The sequence below is a fragment of the Drosophila miranda genome, chromosome 2, assembly GCF_003369915.1.
Source record: "Drosophila miranda strain MSH22 chromosome 2, D.miranda_PacBio2.1, whole genome shotgun sequence".
Taxonomy (NCBI): domain Eukaryota; kingdom Metazoa; phylum Arthropoda; class Insecta; order Diptera; family Drosophilidae; genus Drosophila; species Drosophila miranda.
In genome coordinates, this window is record NC_046675.1 from 33,500,049 (window position 1) to 33,517,468 (window position 17,420).

A 17,420-nucleotide genomic window follows, 5' to 3' on the forward strand; every position below is an offset into this window, starting at 1 on the left:
ATTGTAGTAGACAATGATGGTCCAGTCAGTTGTCGCAAGTTGGCTGGTTCCTACTCTTTCAAAGTATATACCCGGTTTTGATCCAAACTGGGTTATGTTGATTGACTGTGCCATCGCTAACGGTACCAGCAACAACATTACAAGCATTGTCATGGTTAACGACAATTTATTCGGCTGTGTCCTTTTCCTAGGCTGTCTGTCCTCGGATGATTCTTCGTTTTCTGATGGATCATCTATCGGATGTTTATGTGTGGGTTCCTCTTCGTTGAATAGTGGAGCTACATGTTGGATCTCTCGTTTGAAAATCCCCCTTGCCGTTTTTACTTCCACCACTCTTACAAAATTGTCCTTGCCATGAAACAATCGAATGATTCTTCCTAGTGGCCATTGTAATACTGGTGTATTGTCTTCCTTTAGTATTACTAATGTTCCTTCCTTAATGTTAGCCGAAGACTTCCTCCACTTTTGACGCTGTTGCAACTGCTGAAGATATTCATTGGACCATTGTGTCCAGAATGAGTGCTTCAACTTTGAAACTGCTTGCCATCGATTTCCTAGCGTCTTTGGCTGCTGGGATGGCTCACTGTCAGCTTGTGCGGTTAACGGCTCTCCTATCAGGAAATGCCCTGGCGTTAGTGCTGTTACGTCGTTTGGGTTGTCAGATATCGGTGTTAATGGTCGAGAGTTTAGTATGGCCTCTATTTCGACTATAACCGTTTCTAACTCCTCATAAGTTAGATTTGCCGTCGTCACATTTTTTAAGAGGAGATGTTTGGCAGATTTTACTGCAGCTTCCCATAAGCCGCCGAAGTGTGGTGCGCGAGGAGGTATAAATTTAAACTGTACCCCTTTGTTGTTGCACTCTCGTACAATGTGTTCTTTTGCCTTTTCCGAGAATATGGCCTCTTCTAACTCTTGAAGTTTGTTCCTGGCTCCTACGAAATTCGTAGCATTGTCGCAATAGAGCACTTGACATTTTCCTCGACGAGAGATGAACCGCCGAAGTGCCGCTAAAAATGCTTCTGTGGTGAGATCACTGACAAGCTCCAGATGTACTGCTTTAGTCGCGAAACAACAAAATATAGCTATGTACGCTGTATTAGGCTTCCTTCCTCGAATTTTATAGTGGATTTTGAATGGTCCACAGTAGTCAACACCAGAATTGAGGAATGGCCGTGCTTGGGTGACTCGAAGAGGTGGCAGATTTCCCATGATTTGTTCTAGTAGTTTAGGCTTGGCTCTAGTGCATTTCACGCAGTTCTGCACAATACTTCTGGCCATGTTTTTTCCTTTGAGTATCCAGTACTGTTGTCGTGATGCTGTCAGCAATGCCTGGGGGCCGCAATGCATGTTTTCCTTGTGTATCTTACCAAGGATCAACTTCACAATTGGATCGTTGTAGGGCAGGAGCATTGGGTGTTTGGCGTCAAATGAAATGTTTGCCGCTTCCAGTCGACCACCTACTCGTAAGATTCCCTCCTGATCCATGAATGGTGTTAGAGAGTTAATCGAACTTCCCTTTTGTGTTTCCTTATGTTTTGTTAAGTGACGTATGTCTTCTTTGAAGTCATTCTGTTGTATGTAACGAATGACAATTTTCTGAGCTTCTTTCATCTCATTGAATTGAATTGTGCGTTTTCTTTCCTCGAAAACGCATCATGTAAGCTACTATTCTCAATAGCTTGTTGTATGAGTTGTTGTGCTTTATTTTGTAGATTAGGTCATCCTCCAGAGTGATAGTCATAATTGATGACTGACCAATCTTTTGGGGATTTGCACTGATCAAATCCTCTTTTGTAGCCACAAATGGTGGTGGCCATGTAGATGTTGGGCCGTGTAAAAACAGTGGTCCATAAAACCACATGCTATGTTTTATGAACGTCGTCGCCGTCATTCCTCTGGAGAGTACATCTGCTGCATTATTTTCGGATGAGACATGCCTCCACTGTCTTTGTATCGTCAATTCTTGAATCGTAGCTATTCTTGTAGCTACGAATTTGTCTCGGATGGATGACGAGCAGTTAATCCATGACAATACGATCCTTGAGTCAGACCAAAAGAAGGTTGATGCATCTTCCATTGATAACTCTTCCTTTACTTTTGCTGTCAATTGAGCACCTAACACCGCCGCTTTTAGTTCCAAACGGGGTAATGTTAATGCATTGATGGGCGCTAAATGTGATTTGGCACATAACAATTGAATCGTTGCCCGCTTATCCTTATGTATGGCTCGGATATATACTGCAGCTCCAAATGCTTTCTCCGATGCGTCAACAAAGGTATGTATCTCCGATGATATCGGAATTTGTCCTTGGAATATATGACGTGGTACTTGTATGGAGTTTAATAATTTTAACTCCTCCCTGTTCTTTTCCATTCCTCCTGGAGATGAACTGGAAGCGCTTCTTTGTAGTCAAAACCTTCCTTTGTGAGATTCTGCATAAAGATTTTTGCTTTCATAACAACGGGTGAAAACAATCCAAGCGGATCGAAGATCCTAAAAATTTCGGATACGACATCTCTTCTGGATATTGTTTCCTTAGTGGCAATCTCCGTTTTTCCACAGAAATGGTCGGATTTAGGCATCCACGTTATTCCCAGGGTCTTCACGCTGCAGTCTTCATAAGTGGTATCCTCCAGTTGTACATTTGGAATCATGTCTTCCTTCGGCATCAGCTCCAGCCGGGTATTCTCTCTTGCCCTTTTGAGCAAGATATTGTAGGCATTTTGTGGCTAAATATGGAGCTGCCTTAGCTCCGTATGTTACAGTTTTGAGTCTGTAATTTCTCAGATCTTCTGATGGATCATTTCGCCATACAATTGTTTGATAGTACTGGTCCTCAGGATTGACCCAGATCTGACGATACATTTTTTCGATGTCTGCCGTAAATACATATTTGTGCATCCGGAATCGAAGCAATATTGAAAATATCGAACTTTGCACAGTCGGACCTTTATGCATCAAATCGTTGAGTGATTTGCCGGACGACGTAACAGCAGAAGCATCAAAGACAACTCTCAATTTTGTTGTAGAGCTGTCAGGTTTCATCACACAGTGATGTGGAATAAAATAACGTGATCGTGCTATTTCCTTAGTGTGCATTTCCTTCATATGCCCAAGTGCCTCATATTCTTTCATGAATTGCACATAGCTTGCCTTGGTTTCCGGATCTCGTGACAGTCGTTTTTCCAGGCAAAAAAGTCGACGTGTAGCCAAATCACGGCTCTCCCCTAGGGAAGAAGCATCTTCCAAAAATGGGATTCTGACAATGAATTTCTTGTCACATGCCATTTGAATATTTTGAACAAAATATTGCTCACATCGCTTCTCTAGAGGGGATAAGCATGGTGTGTTGCTCGGGAATGAATCCAATTCCCAAAACTTGGAGATTTGCTGATCCACCTTGTCCTCCTCAGTCAAAACTGCACACGTGCTTTGGCTCTTTGACTCCTGTCTTAACTTGCCAGCCACTATCCAGCCTAGTTTTGTTTCCTGTAGCCTGGGCAATCCTTTTCCAATTGATACATGCTTGTCTTGCATGATTTCGAAGTAATGTTCTGCTCCCAACAGTATGTCTATTCTTCCAGTCTTGTCAAAGTTGGGATCCGCCAAAGTGATATTTTTCGGAAGCTTCCAACGAGACGTATCAATTGACTGTGCTGGTTGATCTGCCACTATGTGTGTCAATACTATTGCTTCTAGTCTTGTATTAAACTTGTTATCTTGTGAAGTAAGCATAACATTGACTCTTGCTTTTGACGTTTGTGTTCGTCCGCCAATTCCATTTATTTGTAGTTCTGATTTTGTGACTTTCAGATCTAATATTTTCAATGCTCTTTCAGAAATCACATTGACTTGAGAGCCTGAATCAAGTAGGGCTCTAAATTCACCCATTTGTCCATTGTTGCCTTTTATTGTAACAAGAGCAGTAGCTAGTAATACATAAGTGTTTTGACTACTGTTCGGAGCAGAGCCCAGCCGATTAGCTGCTTGCCAAATAGCACCTAATTCTTGGCCCTCAGCCGCTTATTTTGTTTGTTACTTATGCCTATGTCACTCATTTGTTTGTTAAAGCTTTGCGCTTGCTTGCCCTGCTAAACGCTCTCTGCCTGCTCGCTCTTCGCTATCTCCGCTTTGCGTCTGCCTACCGACGTCGGCCGAGCGAAGCTGCGCTTAGCGATCGGAGCGGCAATGTAAAGCGCAGGCAAGCCACACTTGCAATTTGGATGTCACGCATTAAAGAACATATCGTAATTTTATTTCTGCGCCGAGTTTTATTTAATTCGAAATAATTAGTCGGCCGATTGGGGATAAAAAACATTATCTCCACATAAAATTTGGTGACCCCGACGTGATCTCTGAGTTGCAGTGTCAATTAATAATCATTCGCGATCGACATTCGTTAGCCCTAGCAAATTTTCGGCGGTTAAGCACAATTCGGTGCTAAAACACACTTACATACACCTACATACACGCATTGCTGGCTATTAATTTCTCTGTCGCGACAATTCGGTCAGTGCAGTGCGGTAGGCAGTGCAGCGAACTCACTAATACACACAAGCGGAGTACAAAGCGGAATCGGACAGCTCGCACAGCCGCACAGCTAAAGGCATTAGCTGTAATCCCTTTGCTTTCGGTTCCCACGTTTATACGTATACAGGGTGTCTTTTTCGGTCGTGCTGAGTGACTCTTTTAAAACCTCAACATGGCAGCACCTGAGCCTACCAATGTCGCGAACGCAGCAATGCCGAGTGATGTAGATTTCTACAAGCACAAGGCCGAGTCCATCGCGCGCCAACTAAAGGCCATGGATCGCTTTCTCACCAAGGAAGAGCTTGCCGAGTTAGATGAGGCAGAACTTCAAGCTCGCTTAGAGCAAATCGAACGAATGAATGCGGATTTCGATGCCGCTCAAACGAGCCTTGAAAGGCTGGATTTCCTGCAGTTAGCCCATGATGCCCGACTGGACTTTTCGAATGTTTATGTGAAGGTTAGGTCCAGGCTGTCGCGGGAGTTGATGGCTGCTCGCACGGTAAATGTTGCCAATTCAACGGCTCGGCATACTCTCGAGGGGAATTCGTCGTTGTTCGCCTATAATAGTATAGGCCGTTCTCGAATGCCCGAGTTGCAGCTTCCGCGATTAGGGGGGAACTACATGGATTGGCCAGAATTCCACTCGATGTTCTCGACAATGGTGCACAAAGACCATCGTATACCAATCATCGAAAAATTCCAATATCTTCGTGGATGTCTAGATGGTGCTGCGCTGGATACGATTCGTTCCTTGGAACTTTCTAAGGAGAATTACGACAAGGCGTTGAATTTGCTAATGTTGCGATTCGATAATAAACTGTTACATTTTCAGGCACACGTCAAGGCTATTTTCGGGCTGCAAGGGGTGGAGAAGGGCTCAGCTATCGGCTTGCGCGCGCTCAGCGACAAAATCAATTCGCACTTGCGTGCACTTCAGACCTTGGCGACCCCGCAGGAGATTTCGGATGGGTTGCTGATTTTCATCATAGGCACGAAACTGGACCACAAAACAAAGGAGAAATGGGAAGAGAACTTGCCGACGTCAGGATTGCCTCGGTGGTCAAGCATGGCCTCATTTTTGGAAGCGAGATGTCGGATGCTGGAGAATTTGGGATCAGCCATGGCAACAAGTCCTAGTCAACAGGTGGGAGAAGACAAACCTGTCACCCTTATCACCTCCAGTAACGACCATCCTAACCCCATATGTAACCATTGCAATTCCTCCGAGCATTACATATCTAGATGTCAGGCATTCCTGAATCTCTCTGCGTTTGAACGATACAAAGAAGCAAAGAAGAGCCGCTTGTGTTTGAACTGCCTCAACAAAGGCCATGAATTGCAGAGGTGCAGGTCAGGACTTTGCAGGCATTGCCAGGCCAAACATCACACGCTACTCCACATTCCATCGGGAACTGGTGCTTCATCTTCCTCTTCACCGGCCGAGGAATCGATCCAGCAAGAGGCCGCGACTGTGCTTCTAGCAAGCGGGTGTTCCAGCCCTCCCCCTCGATCCAGAAATCTCAGCCTAGCCAGAACGTGTTGCTACCTACTGCCCTCGTCCATGTAACAGATCGTTATGGAGCACTTATCCCATGTCGTGCCATTTTGGATTCTGCATCACAGGCAAACTTTGTAACATCTAGACTTGCTGATCAGTTGCAGTTGGATCATCGCTCGTCTTATGTTCACATCTCTGGAATCGGAGATTCCATTCTACCTTCGAGCAAGTCTGTACATATAGTTGTACAATCCCAGGACGCAAGCTATCGAGCTTCCTTCGCTGCAATTGTCACCAACTCAATTACGGAAATGCAGCCTAACTTCGGCGTAGACGCAAAGGATTGGCCAATGCCGAATAATCTAAAACTAGCTGATCCTAATTTCTCCAAGCCCCAACGTATCGATCTGTTGATAGGTTCTGGTTTGTTCTTCGATTTAATGTGCGTCGGACAGATTCGACTATCAGCCCAATTGCCAACATTGCAGGAGACAAAACTTGGTTGGATAGTATCAGGAAGCATTGATAGCTCGGAGAATAAGCGTGCAGCTTTAGCCGCTTTTGAAAATTCCTCGTGCATCTCTATTGACGATTTTCGACCCACAACGCTGGAGTACCAAAACTTAGAGCAGCAATGCAGGAAGCAGCTGCTCGAGTGCCAGGTGCAAGTGGAAAAACTGCGATCGGAGAATCAGGAACTGCAGCGCGAACTTTTCCATATATTAAAAACCTACATATCCACGCCAAATGAAATTCAACTTTCAACAGTTTCTACATTGCCAAATTTCCTGCCATTCTATGCAATTACAGAGGTTCCCGATGATCAAGACGTAATCACGACAAGCCGCCTTCGTAAAGAAGCGCCGATTTCTGCGTTCGACGATCATCCCAGCGTAGCCGCCAGCTGCGCCCAAGCAAGAATCTTCAAGAGGGCTGTTGGAAAAATAGCGGTTCTGCCCCTTCAGGATGGATCTGTTGAAAGCCTTTGCCTTCCAACGGGGGGTGAATGTTCGGAGCAGAGCCCAGCCGATTAGCTGCTTGCCAAATAGCACCTAATTCTTGGCCCTCAGCCGCTTATTTTGTTTGTTACTTATGCCTATGTCACTCATTTGTTTGTTAAAGCTTTGCGCTTGCTTGCCCTGCTAAACGCTCTCTGCCTGCTCGCTCTTCGCTATCTCCGCTTTGCGTCTGCCTACCGACGTCGGCCGAGCGAAGCTGCGCTTAGCGATCGGAGCGGCAATGTAAAGCGCAGGCAAGCCACACTTGCAATTTGGATGTCACGCATTAAAGAACATATCGTAATTTTATTTCTGCGCCGAGTTTTATTTAATTCGAAATAATTAGTCGGCCGATTGGGGATAAAAAACATTATCTCCACAACTACTATTTGCTGATGCTGCAGTTTTGGCTTCAGACTTGATTTCCAAATGTAGTAGAGTGTTGTGTCCTTTATTGCACTTAACACAATCTCTTCTTTGGCAATTCTTTGCAGTGTGATCGCGTTTGAAACATTTGACGCAAAGTTGGTTCTTTTGAACCCAATTTAACCGCTCTGCGACAGTTTTTTTTAAAAACTGCGTGCATTTGTAAATAGCGTGATTTGGCTTTTCACAAAAGTTGCAGACATACTGACTTTCAGTTCCTGCTGAGGCACATGTGATGGGTTTCTTTGTTTTTTCCCATCCAATGGCTTCCAAGGTAAGGAACCTTTGTTCGAGACATTTCATTAATTCGCTCAAAGGCTGTAATTTCTTTGTACTTTGTATGGATTGTTCATACAAAGTGTGAGTCTGACGATCTAACTTTTTTGTCAAAACACATAGAAGAATCGGATCCCATCCAGCTGTCTCTATATTTATGTTATTGAGTGCTGATAATGTTTCCTTTACATTATCGTGCAAAGCCTTAATGGACTTTGCATCATTGGAAGTGCTTGGTTGATCCAATAATTTTTGAATTAATGCGTTACTAAGCACTCTTTTGTTGCTGAAACGCTGGAGAGTACATCTGCTGCATTATTTTCGGATGAGACATGCCTCCACTGTCTTTGTATCGTCAATTCTTGAATCGTAGCTATTCTTGTAGCTACGAATTTGTCTCGGATGGATGACGAGCAGTTAATCCATGACAATACGATCCTTGAGTCAGACCAAAAGAAGGTTGATGCATCTTCCATTGATAACTCTTCCTTTACTTTTGCTGTCAATTGAGCACCTAACACCGCCGCTTTTAGTTCCAAACGGGGTAATGTTAATGCATTGATGGGCGCTAAATGTGATTTGGCACATAACAATTGAATCGTTGCCCGCTTATCCTTATGTATGGCTCGGATATATACTGCAGCTCCAAATGCTTTCTCCGATGCGTCAACAAAGGTATGTATCTCCGATGATATCGGAATTTGTCCTTGGAATATATGACGTGGTACTTGTATGGAGTTTAATAATTTTAACTCCTCCCTGTTCTTTTCCATTCCTCCTGGAGATGAACTGGAAGCGCTTCTTTGTAGTCAAAACCTTCCTTTGTGAGATGCTGCATAAAGATTTTTGCTTTCATAACAACGGGTGAAAACAATCCAAGCGGATCGAAGATCCTAAAAATTTCGGATACGACATCTCTTCTGGATATTGTTTCCTTAGTGGCAATCTCCGTTTTTCCACAGAAATGGTCGGATTTAGGCATCCACGTTATTCCCAGGGTCTTCACGCTGCAGTCTTCATAAGTGGTATCCTCCAGTTGTACATTTGGAATCATGTCTTCCTTCGGCATCAGCTCCAGCCGGGTATTCTCTCTTGCCCTTTTGAGCAAGATATTGTAGGCATTTTGTGGCTAAATATGGAGCTGCCTTAGCTCCGTATGTTACAGTTTTGAGTCTGTAATTTCTCAGATCTTCTGATGGATCATTTCGCCATACAATTGTTTGATAGTACTGGTCCTCAGGATTGACCCAGATCTGACGATACATTTTTTCGATGTCTGCCGTAAATACATATTTGTGCATCCGGAATCGAAGCAATATTGAAAATATCGAACTTTGCACAGTCGGACCTTTATGCATCAAATCGTTGAGTGATTTGCCGGACGACGTAACAGCAGAAGCATCAAAGACAACTCTCAATTTTGTTGTAGAGCTGTCAGGTTTCATCACACAGTGATGTGGAATAAAATAACGTGATCGTGCTATTTCCTTAGTGTGCATTTCCTTCATATGCCCAAGTGCCTCATATTCTTTCATGAATTGCACATAGCTTGCCTTGGTTTCCGGATCTCGTGACAGTCGTTTTTCCAGGCAAAAAAGTCGACGTGTAGCCAAATCACGGCTCTCCCCTAGGGAAGAAGCATCTTCCAAAAATGGGATTCTGACAATGAATTTCTTGTCACATGCCATTTGAATATTTTGAACAAAATATTGCTCACATCGCTTCTCTAGAGGGGATAAGCATGGTGTGTTGCTCGGGAATGAATCCAATTCCCAAAACTTGGAGATTTGCTGATCCACCTTGTCCTCCTCAGTCAAAACTGCACACGTGCTTTGGCTCTTTGACTCCTGTCTTAACTTGCCAGCCACTATCCAGCCTAGTTTTGTTTCCTGTAGCCTGGGCAATCCTTTTCCAATTGATACATGCTTGTCTTGCATGATTTCGAAGTAATGTTCTGCTCCCAACAGTATGTCTATTCTTCCAGTCTTGTCAAAGTTGGGATCCGCCAAAGTGATATTTTTCGGAAGCTTCCAACGAGACGTATCAATTGACTGTGCTGGTTGATCTGCCACTATGTGTGTCAATACTATTGCTTCTAGTCTTGTATTAAACTTGTTATCTTGTGAAGTAAGCATAACATTGACTCTTGCTTTTGACGTTTGTGTTCGTCCGCCAATTCCATTTATTTGTAGTTCTGATTTTGTGACTTTCAGATCTAATATTTTCAATGCTCTTTCAGAAATCACATTGACTTGAGAGCCTGAATCAAGTAGGGCTCTAAATTCACCCATTTGTCCATTGTTGCCTTTTATTGTAACAAGAGCAGTAGCTAGTAATACATAAGTGTTTTGACTACTGTTCGGAGCAGAGCCCAGCCGATTAGCTGCTTGCCAAATAGCACCTAATTCTTGGCCCTCAGCCGCTTATTTTGTTTGTTACTTATGCCTATGTCACTCATTTGTTTGTTAAAGCTTTGCGCTTGCTTGCCCTGCTAAACGCTCTCTGCCTGCTCGCTCTTCGCTATCTCCGCTTTGCGTCTGCCTACCGACGTCGGCCGAGCGAAGCTGCGCTTAGCGATCGGAGCGGCAATGTAAAGCGCAGGCAAGCCACACTTGCAATTTGGATGTCACGCATTAAAGAACATATCGTAATTTTATTTCTGCGCCGAGTTTTATTTAATTCGAAATAATTAGTCGGCCGATTGGGGATAAAAAACATTATCTCCACATAAAATTTGGTGACCCCGACGTGATCTCTGAGTTGCAGTGTCAATTAATAATCATTCGCGATCGACATTCGTTAGCCCTAGCAAATTTTCGGCGGTTAAGCACAATTCGGTGCTAAAACACACTTACATACACCTACATACACGCATTGCTGGCTATTAATTTCTCTGTCGCGACAATTCGGTCAGTGCAGTGCGGTAGGCAGTGCAGCGAACTCACTAATACACACAAGCGGAGTACAAAGCGGAATCGGACAGCTCGCACAGCCGCACAGCTAAAGGCATTAGCTGTAATCCCTTTGCTTTCGGTTCCCACGTTTATACGTATACAGGGTGTCTTTTTCGGTCGTGCTGAGTGACTCTTTTAAAACCTCAACATGGCAGCACCTGAGCCTACCAATGTCGCGAACGCAGCAATGCCGAGTGATGTAGATTTCTACAAGCACAAGGCCGAGTCCATCGCGCGCCAACTAAAGGCCATGGATCGCTTTCTCACCAAGGAAGAGCTTGCCGAGTTAGATGAGGCAGAACTTCAAGCTCGCTTAGAGCAAATCGAACGAATGAATGCGGATTTCGATGCCGCTCAAACGAGCCTTGAAAGGCTGGATTTCCTGCAGTTAGCCCATGATGCCCGACTGGACTTTTCGAATGTTTATGTGAAGGTTAGGTCCAGGCTGTCGCGGGAGTTGATGGCTGCTCGCACGGTAAATGTTGCCAATTCAACGGCTCGGCATACTCTCGAGGGGAATTCGTCGTTGTTCGCCTATAATAGTATAGGCCGTTCTCGAATGCCCGAGTTGCAGCTTCCGCGATTCGGGGGGAACTACATGGATTGGCCAGAATTCCACTCGATGTTCTCGACAATGGTGCACAAAGACCATCGTATACCAATCATCGAAAAATTCCAATATCTTCGTGGATGTCTAGATGGTGCTGCGCTGGATACGATTCGTTCCTTGGAACTTTCTAAGGAGAATTACGACAAGGCGTTGAATTTGCTAATGTTGCGATTCGATAATAAACTGTTACATTTTCAGGCACACGTCAAGGCTATTTTCGGGCTGCAAGGGGTGGAGAAGGGCTCAGCTATCGGCTTGCGCGCGCTCAGCGACAAAATCAATTCGCACTTGCGTGCACTTCAGACCTTGGCGACCCCGCAGGAGATTTCGGATGGGTTGCTGATTTTCATCATAGGCACGAAACTGGACCACAAAACAAAGGAGAAATGGGAAGAGAACTTGCCGACGTCAGGATTGCCTCGGTGGTCAAGCATGGCCTCATTTTTGGAAGCGAGATGTCGGATGCTGGAGAATTTGGGATCAGCCATGGCAACAAGTCCTAGTCAACAGGTGGGAGAAGACAAACCTGTCACCCTTATCACCTCCAGTAACGACCATCCTAACCCCATATGTAACCATTGCAATTCCTCCGAGCATTACATATCTAGATGTCAGGCATTCCTGAATCTCTCTGCGTTTGAACGATACAAAGAAGCAAAGAAGAGCCGCTTGTGTTTGAACTGCCTCAACAAAGGCCATGAATTGCAGAGGTGCAGGTCAGGACTTTGCAGGCATTGCCAGGCCAAACATCACACGCTACTCCACATTCCATCGGGAACTGGTGCTTCATCTTCCTCTTCACCGGCCGAGGAATCGATCCAGCAAGAGGCCGCGACTGTGCTTCTAGCAAGCGGGTGTTCCAGCCCTCCCCCCTCGATCCAGAAATCTCAGCCTAGCCAGAACGTGTTGCTACCTACTGCCCTCGTCCATGTAACAGATCGTTATGGAGCACTTATCCCATGTCGTGCCATTTTGGATTCTGCATCACAGGCAAACTTTGTAACATCTAGACTTGCTGATCAGTTGCAGTTGGATCATCGCTCGTCTTATGTTCACATCTCTGGAATCGGAGATTCCATTCTACCTTCGAGCAAGTCTGTACATATAGTTGTACAATCCCAGGACGCAAGCTATCGAGCTTCCTTCGCTGCAATTGTCACCAACTCAATTACGGAAATGCAGCCTAACTTCGGCGTAGACGCAAAGGATTGGCCAATGCCGAATAATCTAAAACTAGCTGATCCTAATTTCTCCAAGCCCCAACGTATCGATCTGTTGATAGGTTCTGGTTTGTTCTTCGATTTAATGTGCGTCGGACAGATTCGACTATCAGCCCAATTGCCAACATTGCAGGAGACAAAACTTGGTTGGATAGTATCAGGAAGCATTGATAGCTCGGAGAATAAGCGTGCAGCTTTAGCCGCTTTTGAAAATTCCTCGTGCATCTCTATTGACGATTTTCGACCCACAACGCTGGAGTACCAAAACTTAGAGCAGCAATGCAGGAAGCAGCTGCTCGAGTGCCAGGTGCAAGTGGAAAAACTGCGATCGGAGAATCAGGAACTGCAGCGCGAACTTTTCCATATATTAAAAACCTACATATCCACGCCAAATGAAATTCAACTTTCAACAGTTTCTACATTGCCAAATTTCCTGCCATTCTATGCAATTACAGAGGTTCCCGATGATCAAGACGTAATCACGACAAGCCGCCTTCGTAAAGAAGCGCCGATTTCTGCGTTCGACGATCATCCCAGCGTAGCCGCCAGCTGCGCCCAAGCAAGAATCTTCAAGAGGGCTGTTGGAAAAATAGCGGTTCTGCCCCTTCAGGATGGATCTGTTGAAAGCCTTTGCCTTCCAACGGGGGGTGAATGTTCGGAGCAGAGCCCAGCCGATTAGCTGCTTGCCAAATAGCACCTAATTCTTGGCCCTCAGCCGCTTATTTTGTTTGTTACTTATGCCTATGTCACTCATTTGTTTGTTAAAGCTTTGCGCTTGCTTGCCCTGCTAAACGCTCTCTGCCTGCTCGCTCTTCGCTATCTCCGCTTTGCGTCTGCCTACCGACGTCGGCCGAGCGAAGCTGCGCTTAGCGATCGGAGCGGCAATGTAAAGCGCAGGCAAGCCACACTTGCAATTTGGATGTCACGCATTAAAGAACATATCGTAATTTTATTTCTGCGCCGAGTTTTATTTAATTCGAAATAATTAGTCGGCCGATTGGGGATAAAAAACATTATCTCCACAACTACTATTTGCTGATGCTGCAGTTTTGGCTTCAGACTTGATTTCCAAATGTAGTAGAGTGTTGTGTCCTTTATTGCACTTAACACAATCTCTTCTTTGGCAATTCTTTGCAGTGTGATCGCGTTTGAAACATTTGACGCAAAGTTGGTTCTTTTGAACCCAATTTAACCGCTCTGCGACAGTTTTTTTTAAAAACTGCGTGCATTTGTAAATAGCGTGATTTGGCTTTTCACAAAAGTTGCAGACATACTGACTTTCAGTTCCTGCTGAGGCACATGTGATGGGTTTCTTTGTTTTTTCCCATCCAATGGCTTCCAAGGTAAGGAACCTTTGTTCGAGACATTTCATTAATTCGCTCAAAGGCTGTAATTTCTTTGTACTTTGTATGGATTGTTCATACAAAGTGTGAGTCTGACGATCTAACTTTTTTGTCAAAACACATAGAAGAATCGGATCCCATCCAGCTGTCTCTATATTTATGTTATTGAGTGCTGATAATGTTTCCTTTACATTATCGTGCAAAGCCTTAATGGACTTTGCATCATTGGAAGTGCTTGGTTGATCCAATAATTTTTGAATTAATGCGTTACTAAGCACTCTTTTGTTGCTGAAACGCTCTTGAAGCATGTTCCATGCCGTTGTGTAATTATTTTCTGTTAGCGAAAGGTGGCGTATTAAATTTTCCGCTTCTCCCGTAACATTGGTTTTTAAATACCACATCTTCTGAATGACGGGTACCGATGCTTCATGAATCATTTGTTTAAAAATGTCATGAAATTATAGCCATTTTAAGTAGTCACCATCAAATTTAGGGATAGCAACCTTAGGCAGGGGTAATGCATTATGCATATGTGGAGCAGCGATAATTTGTTGAACAGCGTCTGCTTCAGTCATTGTTTGGACTGTTACTACTGCATCTTCAGCTGCAATGTAACTGTTAATGTTATATCCCATTTTCACAGGATCAATGCATTTTTTATAAATTTGAACGTGGATCGCTCTAATCTCATCCCAATATTTGATTATTATTGGTTTGAAGTCCTTTCGCGTCTCATTCGTCATTCTGTTCATGATGCGCTCTAGACTTTCAAGCAGCACCTTTTGTTCTCGGATCATGGGCTCTATTTCAGGCTCACTCTCCATAGATGTAATGGATCCTGTATCTATATCCATTTCTAGTGCAGCTAACTGCTTTGTAAATTCGTCTTTATATCTGACGACCAACTCTTTTGTGTGTTTGAAATATTCGTTAGAGAAATAACTGTGCTCAATTTTTGAGCTTTGAGTTATTTTTTTGATGTTACATTCCTCCTTTGAAAATGCGTCCCAGAGCTTTGATAGGTTCTCAATGCGGGATTTAAAATATTCTGGTTTCTGCTTCCTTTCAACAGAATCCTTTTTATAATTTCGTACCAGGCTCTGAATCTCTTCGCCTGTGGCAAGCTGCCTGTCTAGCATAACATTAATGCTTGATGATGCCATTTTATTTTATTTATTTTAATACTTTGACCCGATGGAGGTAATTTGTTTTTTGGAGGTAACCACGAAGATGGTCAAAGTATCTCAATAAATATTTATGACACTGGAATTCTTATTTCCAATTCAACCTTAGTCGCCAAGTTGACTGTGATGGTTGAGTTAGATCCAAATAACTCCAATTACGTTTTCCTTCACCGAAGGTTTTAAATCACAACTGTGAGTGTTGTTGTATGTATGTAAATTGGTCGCCAAGTTGACCAATTATGTAGGATTTTCCAAATAAATCCAAGTTCCAAATCGGGAACAACAATCCAGATGAACGGTAAAGTGTCCAAAAAGTCGGGGGTCACCAAATGAGTAAATCAAATGAATCTGTTGATGTAGATTCACTTGATTTTGTGGTGAATGTCAATTCATCACGTCGGGGTCACCAAATGAACAAATCAAATGAATCTGTTGATGTAGATTCACTTGATTCTGGTGATTGTCAATATGACAATCGTATGCTGAAAATGTAAATTTGTATGCTACCGGTTCATTGGGCTTCGGAGATGTGAATACGTCAGAGTTTTCTTTCGTACTGATTTTATTTGGTAAAATGCAAGGTTTATATACAATTTCTATGAGTATGATTGTTTACTTAGGATCTTAGGTATGTTTAATTAGTTCTGAGTATAATATTGCTAGGGAAATGTGTTATATCTATTTAGGACTAAGCAATTACTACAAATCCAACAGTGGAATATTCCAAGGGTCATATTTATGACGGTCACAATGGTTATCATGCAGATGGTGTGAGATTTGACCACATGCAGGTCATCCAGAATGTGTTTTATGATAGTGCCGTAAATATCTTAACAGTGTATGTACACAAATGCATGCAGCTGTCCGTTGTATATTTATTTAGGTCAGTAGTGCATGTCACATATTTATATTTAGAGCATATTATCGTTTATTTCTTTAGGTGGCTGGGAAATCTTAACCTTTTTTATGGCTAGCTATTTGTCTAGGTCTAATCATACGATTTTGTACTTTAGTTGAAATCGTACAGCCTGATAAACTTGTCTTTATTGTCTCCATTCTTTATCCAGGCTAGAGTAATAGTAGAATCACTCCAGGCATAACACTCTACATTACTTCCAACCGCTACTTTCACCCGTTGAATTAATTTTGCCAGAAGATGTGCTGCACAAAGTTATAATTTTGGAATAGTTTTCCGATTCTTCTTTGGATTAACTTTGGTTTTGCTGGCTATTATAATTGTAGAACTATCTACCTTGGCATACACTACGGCAGCATAAGCCTTTTCGGATGCATCGGCAAACCCATGAATTTGCATCGTCTTATTGTGCTGAGAATTTAGCCATCTCGGTATCCGAATGCTCTCTAACTCTGTTAAACTATTTTTAAACGAATTCCATTCTCGAGTATCCTGTTCTAATAATTCTTCATCCCAATTTTTTTCTGCTAGCCAAAGTTTTTGAATAAACAATTTTCCGACAAGTGTCACTGGAGACAACCAGCCTAAGAGGTCATATATCTTGGCTAAGGTAGATAATACTATTCTTTTGTTATTTTTCCTAATTGGTTCATAGTGGAAACTGAACCTAAACTCGTCTTTAACCGGTTCCCATTGTAGTCCTAATGTTTTGACGGATTCATTCTCCTCAATGGTTAATACTTTATTTTCTTGGTCATCTCTAATGCCTTCTATAATTTCTGGGATATTTGTTATCCACTTTCTTAAGTTAAACCCAACCTTATTAAACTCCCGGGTAACTTCCTTTACATGCTTTTTAGCATCCAGTATCGTGTCGGCACCTGTCATCAGGTCGTCCATATAAAAATCATTCTTTATGATTTCCCTAATTGCTTGATTTTTGCAATTATCTGCTATTGCAACAAGCACCCTGGTTGCTAAGTAGGGTGCTGAAGCTGTACCGTACGTAACGGTTGTAAGTTTATTATCTTTTAACTTTTCGTTTGGATTATCTCTCCAAATTATATGCAAATATTGTTGATCGTCTTTATCAACATTAATTTGCCGGTACATTTTTTCAATGTCCGCAGATATTACAAATGGCCATTTACGCCATTTCACCATAATATCGAAGATATCTTTTTGGACCCTTGGTCCAACCCACATGATATCATTTAAACTTTTATTGTTTGTGGTTTTTGCTGAAGCATCGAAAACCACTCTCAGCTTTGTCGTTAGACTGGAATCTCTTATGACTCCTTGATGGGGTAAATAATATTTCCCATCTTCTTTGGACTCTACCATATGTCCTAAGTTTTTATATTCATGCATGAACTTTACATAATTTTCTTTTAATGTTTTATTATTGCTGAGCTTTCTTTCTAAACTATAAAATCGCGCTATAGCTTGGTGTTTTGAATC

The 17,420-nt window shown here is 42.9% G+C and overlaps 2 protein-coding genes across 2 annotated transcripts; both read right to left on the reverse strand.

Annotated features, from left to right (window-relative positions):
• Window positions 1-1,162: 1,162 nt before the first annotated feature.
• On the reverse strand, window positions 1,163-8,022 carry LOC117187189. Its single transcript, XM_033389323.1, has 2 exons — window positions 7,413-8,022; window positions 1,163-3,956 (listed from the first exon to the last, which is right to left on the reverse strand). The coding sequence occupies exons 1-2, from the start codon at window positions 7,757-7,759 to the stop codon at window positions 2,621-2,623; spliced, it is 1,683 nt and encodes a 560-aa protein (XP_033245214.1). The 5' UTR covers window positions 7,760-8,022; the 3' UTR covers window positions 1,163-2,620.
• LOC117187188 lies at window positions 8,014-15,544 on the reverse strand. Its single transcript, XM_033389322.1, has 2 exons — window positions 13,542-15,544; window positions 8,014-10,084 (listed from the first exon to the last, which is right to left on the reverse strand). The coding sequence occupies exons 1-2, from the start codon at window positions 14,294-14,296 to the stop codon at window positions 8,749-8,751; spliced, it is 2,091 nt and encodes a 696-aa protein (XP_033245213.1). The 5' UTR covers window positions 14,297-15,544; the 3' UTR covers window positions 8,014-8,748.
• Between the last annotated feature and the right edge of the window lie 1,876 nt (window positions 15,545-17,420).

Bases quoted from the DNA above. Each gene is read 5' to 3' on its own strand.
- LOC117187188 (XM_033389322.1), bottom strand. From the start codon at position 14,296: ATGATTCATGAAGCATCGGTACCCGTCATTCAGAAGATGTGGTATTTA. The intron at 10,085-13,541 runs TTGTGGAGATAA...TCCGAACAGTAG, and splicing joins GCAGCATCAGCAAATAGTAG to TCAAAACACTTATGTATTAC.
- LOC117187189 (XM_033389323.1), bottom strand. From the start codon at position 7,759: ATGAAATGTCTCGAACAAAGGTTCCTTACCTTGGAAGCCATTGGATGG. The intron at 3,957-7,412 runs TTGTGGAGATAA...TCCGAACAGTAG, and splicing joins GCAGCATCAGCAAATAGTAG to TCAAAACACTTATGTATTAC.